This window comes from Lepisosteus platostomus, chromosome 13, assembly GCF_059453375.1.
Source record: "Lepisosteus platostomus isolate fLepPlt1 chromosome 13, fLepPlt1.hap1, whole genome shotgun sequence".
NCBI lineage: Eukaryota > Metazoa > Chordata > Actinopteri > Semionotiformes > Lepisosteidae > Lepisosteus > Lepisosteus platostomus.
In genome coordinates this window covers 34,356,573-34,374,584 of record NC_142623.1, presented here as the reverse complement: position 1 = coordinate 34,374,584, position 18,012 = coordinate 34,356,573, and the positions used below count along the sequence as shown (strand labels likewise).

Genomic DNA, 18,012 nt, shown 5'->3' with positions numbered 1-18,012 from the left:
GAAAATGAGAAACTGTTTGAAAAGCATATCATATATTTCAACCAAACATGAAACAATACATTATGCTAATTACATTATACAGTAACTGTGTTTCTCTGTGTTTTTGCTAAGGTACACAAACTTAACATTCCTTTCTTTCTCAAGTATACTGTATGTCCTGACCTAAAATAAATTAAATTGCTGCATAGTAATCTTAATTTTACTGTGTCAAAAAAACAAAGTCACCTTCATTCTTTCTAAACTGTAAGGAACGTGCCTGTTGCTAGTTCATACATACTTTTAGAAATGAGATGTCAGGAAAAAAAAATGTTGAATACATTTTCACTGGTAATGCGTTCTGCTGCTGCACTGCAAATGAAAATCTAAAATGTATGTTGTGGAATATTAGAGAAAAAAGCATATATCCTACAGATCAGCGCTCACAGACAACATGTAATTTAAAACTGAGAAAGGAAAGCAAAATTACAAGGACTTTTTTTCATAAATGAAAAGAATATGCAGAGATATAAAGAAAATCATAAGAACACAACTAATAAAGTCTAGCATTCTAAGTTGAGTTGAGTCAACCATATCTGATACACAAATTTATATTTTATTTAAGAATTAAGGTTATATTAGGTATATAACCTGTAAACTGATAGTAAAAAGCAAAAAGTATATTTTCTTTTTTTAAGGTGCCAATACAATGTCATCTCCACTCGGGGGCTATATATAATAATATATAATATTATAATATAATATGATAATAATAAATATATAATAAAAAAAGAAAACTAAGCAGAAATGTACTACAAACTTTTTTGTCTGGAGTTGTGGTTCCTCGATTGTGACATCCAGAAACCGAAAACACAACCACAGTATCAACACAATTAACAACAATTTTATAAAGGTAATCCTGGATTCACCCTCCCTTTATAAGGAAAAGAAGAGCTGAATTCGCTGTTAGAGTGTTTTTAATCACCGCGAAACTGGGGACTAAAACCATCTTTAAATAGAGTTTAAAAAAGAAAGCCACAGGTTAACACCTGCTGCATCACTGATATTAAAGCATTGGATAAAAAAGTGACTCCATGGGAGGGAAGGAAGTCTTAGTGGCTATTTACATCTAAGTAAAACCTTCTTTCCGCACTGGTAGTGGAAGGATTTCTCAGATGAACACAGGAACCATTGTTTCCCTTGTGCTGTAGGAACCACTTTCCACAATGGAACTGTGCTGCCTTTCAAATGGAAATGAGCAATAACAACAACAAATAAAAGATGTGAAATTAAAATGACTTACTGAATGGGATGTCTGAGCATGGCTCTTCATCAAGGTAAGCTTGAAGTGCAAAAGAACGAAAAAGAAGAAAAAAAAACAATAAAAAAAGAAAACAAGCAAAATTCCACATCCTGTCCACACTAAGCAAAATAAATGAAAGTATTTCCAGGGCAAACACTTTGTCAGAACACTTCCTGCAGAATTCGTAGCCTTTTTGTTCAAGAAATTTAAGACAATTTAATTATCATTAATTATAGTAGCATTTCCCTACATTTATACAGTGATTTTTCATTGCAAAAGAAACCCAAAGTGCTTTATAAATATACGGGGGTGCACATCATTCATCACGGAATTACGCCCATCAGGGTGATGATGGGCAGTCACTACATTCCTCAGCCGAAGGAGCCCATTTTGTGTTAAAGGTAACTTTGATTTCCTTTACGAAATGACTGTGGGAGATTCTTGTATCGATATGCTCCTAAATACCAAACTGGCCAGACTGGCCAAATGGTTTCTCTCATCTGTAATCTTCCTTTATAGTCCAGTTGCCCCACTACATCACTGATCAGTTAACCTTTCGGAAGTGTTACGGGCTCTTGAATGACTTATTAAATGACCTTGGTTAGAATTTTAATCTGAAAGAAGGCAGCTCCTCTGGAATCGTGTCCTCAGCTGTCATTATTGGGATATTGGTTTGGGAGTTCCTGAGGGAAGAGTGCCACCTACTGGTCCACAACCACTTACTGTAGCTTAGCAACATGGATTTCCTTGGTGGTCACCTATCCCAGTGCCAGTCCTGTTCAGATTCTGAGATCTGAAGATATCAAGGTGCTAATGATAGATTAATATTCACAGTAGTTTATTATAAATAGTTTGCTTCACATGGCTGTATCACTTCTGAAAGATACCAATAGATCCATTTTCAGTGAAGGTTTGTTAAAACTATAATTTCACTTGATTTGTAGATAAATTGATTTTATTGTATTTCAGCAAAGGCTTTGATGAGGCCCACAAAAAAAGTGAAAAGCAACAGGGACACTATTATAATACAGACACTTTTTAACAATTCATTTAGTCATATTTAAAGCAATGCTCACACTACAGATGATCTGTTTAACAATGTAAAGTTGTTATTTGCACCGACTTTCATCCAGTATTAATAACAACATGTACATTATAATATACCACTGCCCCAAAATGGCTGATATACAGGGAAGGGGCGAAATATACTGTATTGTCAAGGATGGTGAAGGTCATCTTTAGCCTGCTTATGCCACACAAAAAAGGTATACTGTATTTTAGGTAAGTGCTATTTGTTTTCATATTTGATGTTAATTGAACAGAACTCCCTAAATACAGTTTAATTCAAGGATTGTATGGATGGAATGGATTGGAATGTTTAATAAAAAATACACATGTACTGCAAACATAACATTATATTAGCACAACAAAACCGAGTAGTGTTGGGCACGTTTTTTTTTTTAACTGACGGATTTCTCTTATAAATAATAAAAAAAACTTTTGTTAGTAAACACCCATGTATTATCAGTATCAAACATTTCCATTTGGTCCTCTGTAATTTCAGTGGGGTCCACTGCAGCACATATTTTCCTGGTGCCTTTTCAGTCAGCACAATTTGGCTATCACATGCAGTATTGTGAAATTATACATCACTATCCATCACACGGATATCACATCTCCCATGTGAATTAACATCCACATCTTTGTAAACAAAGTGTCTTACTACTAGAAGCATGGATAAGTAATTCAGTCAGACCTGATTTCATGCATATAAATAAATAATAATATATAAAACTGTCACACGTTCAGAAAATTTCATTGGAGAAAGGAAGGCAACATATGCATTTCCGAAATATATTATGTTTAAAAGAAGGAAAAACACCATAAGGCATCGTAGTTCTAGAAATGTTAATGGAAAAGCTGGGAAAAACATTGAAGGTTACACAGGAAAAGTACTTTTTTATGAAAAGTAACTGAAACTCAGTTTTACTTATTGTTAAAGTGACTGCATGGTTTCACATACAGTATGCTTTGTTCAGCTGTAAATATGACCTAGTAAAACATGTTCTCAGAAAAAAAAATGGTTGTGTCTGTGGCAAAGTTCTACATATAAAAAAGGAAAAAAATCAAATCTGAAAGACCCACTGAAAAAAAAATATTACCTTAATTTCAGTTACCTTTCCCTTCATTTCACTCATGCGTTAACATTTTCTTTTTAAGGAAATACAATAGTTCTCCTGACAGATTTACTTTTCTATTACCTCAACATGTACTGTACTGTAAGTGTACAGTATGTAATGCATCTGTTGATCTGCCTTTGTCTAAAGTCATCCAGATCATGCACAGTGTACAACATTTTGTACAAGGACAAAGTGAAGATTCAAATCCAGGTATGTGGACCGTGAAATGGAGATGGGCTTAAATTAATCGAGTTGTTATTTGCTGGCACCACGCTGTTAAGTTATATGAAGCTGTAATTGAAACCACACGACTTTCATAAAGAGGTTTGTTTAAAAAAATGTCAAGGAAAAAAGAAAGAACTATACTGAGCATCAAAAGAAGCTTATCATTATCACTCTACGCATACTGTATGTGTCTTTTAAGAAAAATAATGTACTGTGTAAAGATTCTAAATAATGATTAAATATTTTTGACATTGTTTTGAATGTTTAATGACTGATAGACATCCGAGTGACTTTGATTGCTGCTAAATGACCTCATTAGAGGTGATTGGGAATAGGTGATGAGGTGATTTAACCTATTGAATCACAGACATGGTGAATATCCAGGAAGAAAAACAGGAAGAATTGTCCCACTTAACAAGACATCAATGCCTTTGTGCCATCTTTATGCTGGAGGCTGGGCTAAGTCAGCACACTGTCACTGAACGTGTAGGGTGTTCACAGTCAGCAATTTCTAACTGGGCAGGCCACTGTATCCAAACAAAGTAAATCAATGATAGGTCACATTATGGGAGACCATTAGTCTACACAAAAACTTGAATTCTGTTTCATTATTTTGTACAATTGTGCAGTTCCACCTCCTCTGAAAACTACATATAAACAGTAATATGTCTGGTTTATAATTAGTATTACTACATATTTAATTAACTCATCTAATATGTCAAAATGAATTATGCATTTTGGCTTTAAGTAGGCACCTGCTGCCATGATTGAAGAGACATATGAACAAAGAGATTAAGTGAGAATGAAGGTAAGAAGGAAGTACAATCATGAAAGAACTGAGAAAGTAAGAGAAAATGTTTAGTTGAGACACAACTAAACACAATACAATATTTACACAGCCAAAAAATGAGTCCATGCTTAAATTGGAAATTCTGAATCTAGGGAGCAATGGGAAAATTAACTGATTTTGAATATGAGGTACAAAAACCACATGTGTAAATGGTTTGCACAGTAAATATTTTACTGTTGATTGAAATTCAGTGAAGATATGGTTAATGATGTGAACTGTATAATATCTACAACTGACTAGGCATTATTTACTTTTTCAAGCTATTTTGAAACATCATCTTAAGCAAACTAAAGTTTTAGTTTAACATAAGTACTTTTGTGCAATTTATTCAGATTTAGAATCTTTGATTATGACTGAACAAAATTTCCCATTTTAAATATTTAAAGGTACTAATAAAATCAAAACCAAGGAAATTTTTGTTATAAATTAATGGTTATCTGTTTTCCATGAAATCTCAAACACTAAAGTTAAACTGATGCAGAAAAAGTTTTTGACAAAAGTACAGTATTCTATTTTTTTGGCTTAGTGAGTGGGGCTATTAATCATTAAACATCCTTAAATGATTCATGGTGACCGTAAAACATGTCAGACATTAAGTGAATCTACATTAACTGGGGAACTGTTTCTGACAAGAAACAATGGAAATAAGGGTTAATTAATGGGGACCTGGAGGGTGTAAATATTATGTGGAGGATGTTAAGGGCTACATATTCCTCCATAAAAATCAACGTATTTCAGGATTAATAGGATACCAGGACATGACAACGTACTGTAACATTCATGTTTTCTGTGTGTAAACTGAATGATTACCATGTGAAAACATTTTAGTAACGATTAAAATTTGATAATTAACAATGAATGAAAAAGAGAGTTTGTGAGTATGGGTGATGAACAACATTTTTAAATATTACAACACATAAATGTAAAATTCTAATAATTGTTACAAGTATTGTATCGCATACGTACAGTACACAAGAAGATGAAAGCATCAGCAAAAAAACTTCTTAACTTTTTTTGTACAGTATAAATTTGTTTCGTATTATAATATAACATACAATTGCATTAAATACTGTACATATTTTAAATAGGGAAATAATGTAACAGTAAGAGTAGTTATTCAGTTATTTTGTTATTTTGCTTCTCAAATCCAGTGCAAGTAATATAATAATACACTAATATATACAGTAGTAATATATCTATAATGATTTAATATAATTCAAAGCTATTTTGCAATGATTTAAGTAGACTCCGTTTACTCTTTCTCTGGAGTTTATTGGATGTGAAGTCGGGGAATCGGTCAAAATGTGTGATTGGCCTCGGTCACAAAAATGCAATGATGTAAAAGTGGGGAGATGTTAAACTGGGAGACGTTCATCAGGAACCCTCTATACATATTGGGATGCACATAAATGTGACTGTCATTAATTAAATCAAAACTATATAGTATATACAATATATTATATACAGTATATAGAAAGCAGGAACTTCCCTAGTGCTTCCCTGATGAAGAACCAATAAGGTTTTAAAGAATGACAAGCATTGTAATGGTTGCTATAACAGAACACTATATTCACTGCAATAATCAGTGTGCATAGAAACTGCTCCAGTTCAATTTTTCACTAGGGTGCTCATATACAGGAACACACCAATTTAGCAATTAGATTAATATTATTTTTCATTTCAAATACACATTGCAGTACTTATTAATTGATTACCTTTGGTGGATTATTGGGCACAATGGAAGTCAGATTACTAAACATGTATTATCTGAGTTTATAGATGTCAGAGTCCTTTAAGACTTTAAGATACAGCTTGAGAAGCAAGCACTTCTATGAGTGACACATTGACTTACACGCATGATTAGGCAAATGCTGTGAGGAAGGAAAGTATAAAGGACTTCCCATTAAAGAATATTGAATCATGATCATCTGATGACAGTATGAGGTAGGAAGTGCTACTAGACAGCTGAGATGAAAACACAAAATGATTTTAAAATAAACAATTAGTGCATCTCTTGGACCATTAATCACTGCCATAAAATTAGTGTATTTTTTTTGGATGTTTTGAACAGATTACTCAAGGAATAGAAATGAAAAGGAAGAAGCATGTTACTACTAGGAATACTGGTTAAAAAAACACCAGATGATTTGTAGGATTTCACTCTATATGACATTTGCTTTTTATAATTTAATGCTAATATATATTGAGGTATGTGGAAAGACACAAAGATTGAAAAATCAACTGTATACAATCTGTATACTCACATGGTGAGCATTCAAATGCTTTATTTAATAGTAAATTACTATTTGGGAAGTAGCAGATAACATCAGCATTAAGCAAAAGTAAAAGTAAGTAACTATCAACAAATAAATTCCCCATGATATCTTTGTTGTATTATGGGAATGTAATGAATGCTTAGTATTATTTTAGTTTCCTTAAATAACAAATGAGTAAATTCTTAAGAAGTGACCCACTTCCCATAAGTATAGAGATTAAGATAAATTGAGTAATTTGAGTGAATATGCAGTCTTTAAAAAGCACATCTAAAAGGACTGCTAAGTAGTTGACATGTAAATGTGCACTAAGATGTCAGAGACCATCACCTATCCCTCATGTTAACTTCAGTGCCAGGTTTTATGAGATATCCAGTGCTATTGGCTATTACTGAAATTGCAACTAGTTGTTGATGACTGTACTTCAAATACATTTATTGTAAAAGCGTCATTAATCTGTAGAGGAATTAAACAATTAAAGAAGTAAGTCACATACTCTTTTCTTGGTGAGTTCAGTAAAATGTAAGCAAATGGAACAAAGAGTGAGCAACTGAAAGTGAAATGTTTTCAGTAAACCCCTTTTTGGTCAGGACCTCACTTACTTTGGCCGTGTACTCTTTGTACTTGTCTAAGAAATAGAACAGCAACAGAATATGATATTGGGAACTCTGAGTCAAACTCAAACGTTTTAATAAGAAACTTCACATATAATGTAATTATAGAGTTTTCTTTCCACACAATTTTTTCTAAGAAGGGTTCTACCATCATACAATCAAACCTCCAATGTTTTCTGTCAAAACAAAATGAAGGGACATCTTCATAAAACCAGACAGCTTTAATGAGAAATTAACAAGTTTCTTTTCTTAAAGGAAAAGGTTACATTTTTTCACTGTCTTCACTGAAGAAATCAAACTGGTTAATTATTTTTGCATGACAGAGATTATACTAAAATTTACAATATAGAGTAACATTAAAAACTGAATTAAATTTAAACTTCATTATCTTTTATTAAGGGTATGATTTATAAGCACTGGAATACAGAGCCACAATTTTGGAAATGAATATTTGCAATATGGAAGCACCACATATCCCTTGTGAAGTTATCACATATTACACAGTGTTGCTAAACTTGCAGTCTAAAGTTGCAGAAATGTATTCACTCTGGGTCAGATATTAAGTCCATTGCTGAGCTGGGATTTCAAACCACGGTATTCCAGTAGCTTGTAATATTCACTTTATATTCTCATACAACAGACTGTCTGTAAAGACTGTTTGATAGTTTAGTTTATGTTGAAATCATGGTTTAATTTAGTAATGGCTGCATCATTTTCAATAGGAAAATGAGAGCAGAATGAAATGTACTGTATAAATAGGTTACTCACAAAGATGTTTAAGTTAGCGATTGAGACTGCAGAAGAATCCTATGCATAGAGTAATATGTTTCACTTTTAGAAATGTCTTCATTTTATTTAGTGTTCCCTTTCTTGATTTCTTTTACTGCGTGAAATGTATACTGCAATTTGTACTGAATTAAATAGTTACATACACATGAATACAGACACATACAGGTATAAATTATTTTGAGCTGGCAGATTTTGGTTTTCTGTGTTTGTATTCCTTGTTGCTCAGCAGCACACTAGCAAAGAATAACAGAAAATTAAATTAAATTCAAACTACATTATATAAAAATGCTGCAAGAGTCGAGAGAAGTTAACTAACTACACACTTAGGCAAATTAGATTCTAAATTGATACAGTATAGTACAGTACATTATTGGTAGATTGATTGTAAACAGAGCAAGCACAAAGGATTTTTAATTAATTTCTCTCTAGCAAACCTAAAAAGGGACATTTATAATGGCATGTCTAACACATTTGGAAGTGAATATCCTTCATAAAATAGCAAAGAGAAGAGCTAACCTGAAAACGTTGGTCTCTTTCTATCCCGCAGCACTGTAACAAGTATGCTCTACACAAAAGAGTGCTTCTTTCTTTGCATCTTGGAGCTGACCTTGAAATATAAACTTGTGGGCTTACAGAGGAATGCAATTTACACATTTATTAAAACCTATACTTTTGCGGGTACAATTGGCCAACCTCATGCTAAGTAACACTGGTTTTATGATGCACACCATGGCCCGCAAGGGAATATGCTGAGAATAACAAATGTATTCACAGACGGAAGAACTAGGTGTGTAATTCTAGGTTTTGTGAAGAAAGATTATGAATTCAATCTACTAAAGGTCTTCTGAAATTTCATATGCAACCTTAACTAGACCTAAATTCACTTAACCAAAGCCTGAGCCAGACTCAATACCTCTGATGACACTTCTTTTGGTTCCCAACCTCTCAAATATTTCACTTAACACAGCAGGTAAAAGTTACAGTCACACTTTATTTGGGGGTACACGATCTGTTAAGTGCTGCAATAAAAAACAACATGCAAAATGAGAAAATGCAATTAGGAATGTTTAAATATTCTGCGGTATGTGGTAATTCTCAGGTTTTATTTCACAGTATTAAAATGATCTTCAAAGAAGGAAAAAAACATAATAAGCAAGGCATAAATATTCTTGTATAATGCTGGGTTTATTAGACATATTTCTAAAATAAAATGCTCATGAAAAAATACAGCAATATCCCCATGAGTACTTCAAACTGGATTATAATATTTAAAATAGACCTACATTGGTTATGTATTCTTAAAAGTAACATTATAGAAACAACGATTTTGACAAAATGCACCCAAGCAACAGAAATCTGTTATTAAAATATTTGAAAACAGTCGAGAAAAAGTCAAAAGAAGAACCACAAAGAAGAAAAAAACAGCTAATGTATCAGTGTGTTAATGTTTACCAAGCTCCATCAAATCCCTGCCTGTTAAACAGGTCAAGGACAAACATCTTCTGATAAGCTAGTATAAAAGCAGGTCTCAGATCATTTAAGCAAAGGTAACTGAATTACAGAAAAATAAACCAACAGCAATGCGCCACTACAAAAAAAAATGACAAATGCACAAGGCCAAGTTTCAACCAAACATTAATGGTGTTTCTTTCATTCAGAATATACTTAAAAATAAAAAAACATGAAATATCAATGCTGTTTATAATGGTTTTTATACCTACTATATAGTCTACAAGATATCAGCAGCACTAAATACTTTTGACTAGCAGCTTCTATAATATTTAAAAATGACAAACAATACAGTGAGTTCACAGTATAGAAATCCTCAGCCCACACATAAAGAAAACTGTGGTCAGAGGACTCCTAAGTGACTCTGCCAATAAAGGTGCTTGCCATGAAAGTAGGTTAAGATTTATGGTCTAGATGTTGCAAGCCTGATCCAGGGTCATGTCACTTGACAACTGTGGCAAAGACTATCCTAATGTCATAACAAGACTGATAATGTGCCAGCAGGAGTAGGTTTGGGATCAATCAACCAGAGTTCAATCAGCTTTCACTGAAACTGAACTACTGCGACTTCCTGGGAAACCAAAGGTTTGTAGTGATGTTAATGACAGATGCATCACTCTCCCAATCAAATAAAACAATGTGGAGCTTGCCTCATTTTCCATGTGGAATAGAATGTTTGTAGATTCTGAACTATTTGAGTATAATATGAAAAACTCAGAAGATCATACTGTATAGTCCATTGTACTGTCCAATGTTTCACACTGATGCCCCACATCAATTGCAATGAATCAGAGACCTCACAACAAAGAGTGGTCTAATATGCAGTATACAAATGAAACTAAATTATTTATTCAAATCAGAAAATCTATTTCCTAACTAGATTCAGAAATATTTTAAATTAGCACAACTACTTTTCTGTCACTTGCATTTGACGGAAGACAAATACAGTACATCTCAGGAAGATATGGTTGTATAGACCTTCCAATAAAAGAATCACAACATATTGTACCTGTACAGCATTTTGCATTGATATAAAGTTAAAAAAAGAGAAAACAATATACAAGTAATGTAGAAATGCTTTACAATTTTTCACACAATAGTAGTTAAAGAAGAACTGCAGTTTGGCAGTACTGAATTGGCCCTTATTCACTACATCCTGCTTTGTCAGATATTTATTGCAGTAAGTAACTATGGGACTTTTGAGCAAAGTCAATCAATACTCATGGCTGAATTATGGAAAGCTTGAACACATTAAAAAGCTGTTCATGCCCAATCATTGATGTTTGGTTCAATGATATTTGATTTAATTGATCAATGTTCTGTCAGGGTGGATTTTTCTTTTCTTTTTAGGTTTTCTTTGTTTCTTTTATGTGCAAGGAATGATACTGTATATTTTTGCTCCATTTATTGATTTTTGTACAGGTAAAAACCTCATTCACCACTTACAGACAACACCTACTTCATGTCAAAGCAAAGGAACACTTCAGTAGCATCTTAATTCAATCAGGAACACTCACAAATCTCCTCTAGTGCTTACTGGGGTTTTTGAGATAGCCAATCGCCACTACAAAGCATGATACCCCCATCCCAACCTTATAACAACCCCCCCCCCACCCCCACCCCCCTTTACATTCTGTCAGCAGTGAAGAAAAATAAATCTCCTAAACAAAAGTGAAAAGTCCTTGGCTTCCAAATTAGTATAAATTGCATAGCTAAGTGCATGTGGCTATAGGCCTGTCACAGTCACTTTCCTTGACAATTCATCATAGTACACTAATTCTATAATAACATTACGGGTTCTTCACACTGTTCGATCTGACCGGTTAATTCAATCAGGTAATAATAAATCCAAAAATGGATGCAGGGACCCTGAGGTTTCTGAACTGGTTTACTGTCCTGGAAATATCCATTATCTTTTTTTCAGCTTTCTTAGTTGAATTTTATATGTGTTTGTTTTGAAAAGCATCATTACAAAGAAAAGAAAAACGCTGAAGAGTCAGACATGATAACTTTGTTTCAATAAGAAGACACAATAAAGCCCTGAAAATTAAGCACAGTTTCCAAATCTGGAAATCCCACAAAAATACATTCTTTGGGTAGATGTTTAATTTAATTAGTAATGTGTCCTGCATCAGTTACTGTACATTGTGGAACAGTTCCTTGTGAGTAATAAATGTATGATTGATGCTGCAACCTAAGCAAAATCAAAACATTTCTTTGTTGCAAATACAGTAGCTGTGTACATACTGTATACAGTATATACAGTATAGGTTAATACTCTGAATGTCTTATATTTTTTCTTAGTTGATTTTCAGATGTTCTAGCCTGCTATGTATGTATCTGAAACTGTGAAACCAATTCAACATTTCCCACCACTCATGTTTTTTTTACAATTGCTGTAGCTTCCTGCCAATTATGTGAATCAATGTCTTATATGTCAAACGGGGTTTACTTTTCATGTTGCTTTCATGCTGGTAAGTCTGATTCATGACATTTCATGGATTGGCTGCCGAGAAAATTCTCACCCCATCAAGATGAATGAAGGGAAGATTAAACCATTTATACAAAATAAGCAGATGTGTTTGCACACCATTTAGTTTAAACTGAAATTATTTCTTAGAAAACAGTAACTCAAACTTTGAAAACATATTTTGTCATTAACATACAGTAATATACTGGCAGAAACAAAACATGAACGAGTGCCCTAGTCACAAATTCTGTCAAACATAAAGCTGTCTCTTTGCTGTCAGTCACAAAGCAAAAAGGATTCCCCCTTTAAAACCAAAACTGTTACTGCTGGTAATTTTATTCAAGGGACAAAGGTGCCATTAGCAACAATCAACGTCAATAACGCCACTGTGAGAAGGAGGAGGAAGTTACAATTAAAGGCACAAGAAGTCACTGCTGTACTTTCAGCCAGTACCTGGCTTTTCAATTCCCCCCCAGGAATTCTACATAAGAATTTCCAAACAGAGCAAGCTCACCTGGAATTCCAACCATTCTCCCAGGCGCACATCATTTTCTGAAGAGTTAAAAAAAAAAGTCTGAGAGTCTGATTATATTAGCAAACGGCTGGCTGACTGCATGGACCACACTTATTTTAAAAAGGGAAAAATAATCAGAAGGAAAAACAGGAGAAAGCCTCCCAGATGAGAGCTAACTCTAGGGAGTGCGCAACTACTCTCGTCATTCACAAATACCAACTGCTCCCAAGTCAGGGCCACAGGAGAATCCAGAGACAATGCTGATTAATACTGGTTCTCTCAAATGAGGCCAGAAGCTAACAGAGAATACAGCTGAGATCTGAGAGAGTGAGGCTTCTGCAAGATAGGTCCTTGTAGAGACAATCCATACCAGTTTTGTCTACCTGAGACAGCCCAAAAGATATTAAGGGAATTCATTATTAAAAACAGAAGAAACCCATCTATTAAACAAGCCATAAATTGCCAGTCCTGAGACCACCTGGCTGGTTGCTACCCTAAAGGGGCATAAAATGTGTAACTTATGTTGCACTCCAATTCAAACTGTTTCATTTTTCAATTGCATCAGACCCTTTGCTCTGTAAAATAATGCAATGTAATTATTTATAACATAATTAAGAGAGAGCCTAATTGTATTTAAAATTATCTACACTTTACAGGAAAAAGGCTGAAAGTGGGGAAAAGGCAAAGCTAAATATGTGAGATGGGAATATTTGTGTGTGTGTTTGTTACCAATTAAAAGAAGAAAAAAACCTACTCTGCAAATCTATAGTAATAGGCCCATTGTAGACTTATTTTCCAGGAAAGCTTAAAGATACTGGTCTGCTGTTCAGTAATGTGCTAAGTTAGGAAGAGACTGTTATAATTTAAAAACCATCATAGCATAGATGTCTCAACATTCTATTCATGTTAATTTTTGTTTAACATAAACAATCGCAAAACATCAAAAGGATAAGAAGTCTTTGAACAGCTTTCATACAGATGAGGAAGCTTAAGAGGGCATGCTATGAAATGTTACACAATTCATGTTTAAATCAATGTCCAGTCCAACAGTTATTTCATCTAATGCATGTTTTAATCATTCTTTACTTAGATCAATGTGATGCTTATTTGAAATTCAGTGTTAAGTTCTGCCTCGCAAATTTACAAGTGTGTTCCATTATTTCAGGGGCTGTATATTGTGTAAGAAAGTTTTATGAGTTAGTGCATGGCCTGATTATAAATCTTTGTGGTGCTTTCATAAAATGAACTATGGGCATTTGTTTGTTTTTTTTTCCATCTCGTACCATAATGAAAAACCTGCTGACAACAGTGCTGCAATAGCTGAGATCCTTCATTCGGCAAAGTTCCATTGGGGGATGAAGAAATGTTAAATAGAATTATCTTTACCCAAGTTACTAGTTGACAGAACCATAATTCAGATAAAACGGGTAATATCTCGTAAACATGTATTAATGTTTTTATGATTCTCACTTGGATAACTAAAATAAAGCCTACTGATACACAGGATGCCATCTACGCTGATGCATTTAGATTATTTGTCTCCGAGTTTTGAACTGCCTTACATCCCTACATCTTTAACTAGCACAAACCCAACAAAAAATAATGGAAATTTATGTCTTCATTTGATGTTACAAAATGTCTTGTACAGTATAAAGAAACATGTTAAATACAGATCTGACTATAAAGTACACAGTATTTCTTATGTGTGACTGTGGCAACAGGGAGGCAAAATGATCCCATTGCTACACGGAGTGTGATCTTTCAACTCACAGGTTGAAACAACACATTTTTCTTTAATATACAAATGCAATTATAAATGGTTCAGTTCCTTTAAACTTTGGCAAACCTTTCTGCACTTCAACTTTCTCACTCTCCAGCAAGAACCTGCTGAATAAGTATGGTGGCAGGCTGCTAGGTTTAAACTCCCAATCTAAATCAATGTTGTGTTAGAATCTGTGAAAAGAAAGCTGGTTGGGATGAAAAATTCAATAAGTATTTTTTTTTAACTGGCAGGAAGCATCAATATGACCTGTTTCAAACCAGCGCCAGGCTTTGTTTACTTACTTTGAACTCACAGCAGGCAAACAAATCTTTTTTTTTTACTTCCCCCATCTTGCCATAGGATGTAGGATGCTTCCAGAAAGCAAATGGCTCAGTTTTCCAGTGAACACTGAGTTGGCATGTTAGCTATATACTGTAGCTGTATTATTGTTCTTGAAGAAAGAGGGTATCTGCAGGTCTCTCACACAAATGAAAAGCTCACACCCGATAGAAAAAAAGCCTGTTCAGCCATTTTCCTCTGGGTTTCAAAATCAGAATTCAATAAAACATGTCCGAAAAACAATGTCTACTGAGGAAACTAATCAGCAGTGGACTGTAATAATTATTAAAGGCACAAAGTCCTTAAGCACCAACCTTGTTGAAGAGTGTATTCTGACTAAACGCTGAGTAAAACAGAATAATACAAAGAGAATACTGCATTGCACAATATATCTAACAAAATATGACTAAGATAAAGTAAAACAAATGAGCTGCATCATTTTCATACAGGATATTCACTTAAGGATTGTAAAAGTGCTTTAAGGCAAAATTACTCACCAGGGACCCTACTGCATTAAGCAAACTGTTATTTATACAATAAGCAATAAAAGTGCTTTGATAGATCCAGTGCTAAAACTGGATAAATCTGTTTTGCTTTTTTCTTGGGGAAAAGTATGGATTTTTAAGTTGTGTTAAAATATATTTGAAAGAGTGCATGTTCTTTCTTGCAATGAGGGGGGAAATGCAACAGACTGGATTAAGCTAGCCGTAAGTGGAAAGAATAGCTTTTACAGAGAGGCTTTACAAATTTCATGCTAAGGTCTTTCTACCATTGTATGAAAAAACAAACAAACGAAACTACCAAGTTCAATTTGAATTTTGACCTAGATCTGATGTATACTGGACCCTCCACCAATGACAGCATAAGCGATTAGACCCATGACATGTTTCTGGCTAAATGTTTTACAGTACCTTTCAAATTAAACAGCTGTTTAGGACAGCTGATCAAAATTGTGTGCATGCCAAGAATCATAAAAAGTACACCCAAAATGACTGAGAATTGACCTAAAAGGGATAAAGTTTTGGTTACTTGTAGTTTTAAAACAAATCTTATTCTGTAATGTAAGGCATTGTGCTTTTTTTTCTTGTGTTCTAAAAAGAAATAACTGAAGCAACAAGTTTTTTTAGATTATTTTGATTGTGTGGTTATGTCAAAAGAAGACCATCAATACAAATATTAAGGAGATCAGGATAATACAATAAGAGACCTTAATTTACTTGCCATTTCAAAATGCCTAAAAATCACTGACAATGTAGCAGGCTAAAATAATGTACGCTTTGGGGAAAAATCTGGATCTTCAAAAATCAGATTTTCACAAGAATCAGTAAGTTGTTTTTTTGTTTGTTTTTAAAGTGTTTTTTGGAACACCCTGAAATCAGCATACATGCCAGGTTTAAAAATCCAGTCTGAAAACAATAATATATTATGCTCTTTGACGCTGAACAACAGATGATTCCCCATAGGCCATTCAACCCAAGTACACCTGCCTAAGAAGAAATTTTCATTTGCACAGCTTCCACAGAAGGAATGTCAAATGCAGAATATTGTACACCAGACCAATACAAATGAAAAGGTGGATCTGACTGTACCAACATCTGAGAAACAGTAAAAATGACACCTATAAACCATTCATAAGTGGCAGCTGTGAAGTAAAAGTCTAGGGGTCTAGGATTCAACTTAAAACTCGGCGGGCATAAAGAGAGGGTTTACAGGCAAAGAAAATGTTAACTTTGTGATTTAAAAATCCTTGTGTTGCATCTTTAATGCACTCCCTTGAAAGGCTCTTCCTGACAAGTTGCCAGTCGAGTTTGACTCCTGCGAGGAATCAAGTGGAAGATCCGTTCCCTGTCTGATACACTAGGGAGAATCAAATGAATTCTTGAAGTTATTTTAGAAGACTATGTCAGCTTTATGTAAAAAAAAAAGCGAACAAGTTTTTCTTTCCTTATCTGTTCTGTTTTCATTCCCAAAAGTTTCAAAAGCCCTCAAGTATACTAAATGTTTTTTTATTAATTTATTTTTTATCTTCTCCGGAAGTACGTTAAAATTAAAAAAAAAATCTGAAGGTCTGAAAACTTCAGGAATTGCCGGTCCTTATATAACCTGACCAAGATTTTAGAAAGGAATGGCACATATTAACTAATATCTACCACTGTGGTGGAGGTCTCTCTATAACTTGTGAACATTCTGAAGGAATTGTTTTTATCTGTTATAGATACATCGTACTTGATCTATATTTACTTTTACGCGAAATAAGAAACAATGTCAAAGATAGATACAAAATAAGTAAGTCAAAGTTCATAAATACACTTTTTATCTTTAAATAATTCTGTGGAAGAGTATTTAACTTAAATATTTCTAACCAAAAACCTCCTGCAAGCAGAGTTCAATATTGTCACAGATGTGACAGGAGACTGTTTACCATCCTGTTATCTTAATTACAGTACATGTCATTGGACCAGATCTTTGAACTACATAATTATGTGAGTGGTTCAGCTCTCTAATGGTCCTTAGTACACTTTCCTGAACAGCCCATCATTTCATTAGTATAGCAAGGGACTGGAGATGGCTGATCACAAGAACGTTTGATTACATTTTCTTATTAATTAGTTTCTCACAGTGAGATTTATTATTAATGAAGTCTTACTGTGCATTCATTTAATTTAAGCAAATGCTTATATGGCTCCAAGACCATTTCAACTGAGCACGGAGAGGAAAGCTACCCCTGATATGTGGTAATTAATAATTCTCTCTTATGAATGATGAAGGGGGAAAAAGGCTAACTCATGTTCCTTTGGTTTTGCTTGCATAAAAGGAGCATGTAAAACAACAAAAATAATTCAGTAAATTCAACAAAGATACAAATAATTGGCACTACAGAGGAACACAAATATCTGAAAAATATATATTTGTTGCTCTGGAGAATCTTGGTGAACACAGTGTACAGTGAATCAATTCATTTGAACTACAGTACAATTCAATAGATTATGTGTTCATCCGATCCTACCTGAATGTAAGCAGTTACAAAACATTAATCATACAAAAAAGTCAGTATGATTATACTCTTTCACTGTCGCATACACAACTGTATACACAGCACTGTAATTTTTACAAGTTCATTTCTATAACACATACAGTAGGATAAAACTAAGCAACATAGAATATTCACTTAAAATGAAATTTATACTGAATATATTAACATGCTTTG

At 33.8% G+C, this 18,012-nt stretch overlaps 1 protein-coding gene across 8 annotated transcripts in view; it reads right to left on the bottom strand.

Moving 5' to 3' along the window:
• Nucleotides 1-18,012, bottom strand: part of LOC148650471 (teneurin-2-like) — a 413,744-nt gene that overhangs the window by 273,827 nt on the left and 121,905 nt on the right. For 5 of the 8 annotated variants that reach the window (XM_088604296.1, XM_088604299.1, XM_088604298.1 and 2 more), the window contains one exon: nucleotides 1,280-1,318. The exons of the other annotated variants lie outside the window; for them this stretch is intronic. In XM_088604296.1, coding sequence (XP_088460422.1) covers nucleotides 1,280-1,318 — 39 coding nt within the window. The remainder of the gene's footprint in view (nucleotides 1-1,279; nucleotides 1,319-18,012) is intronic. 8 annotated transcript variants of the gene reach the window in all.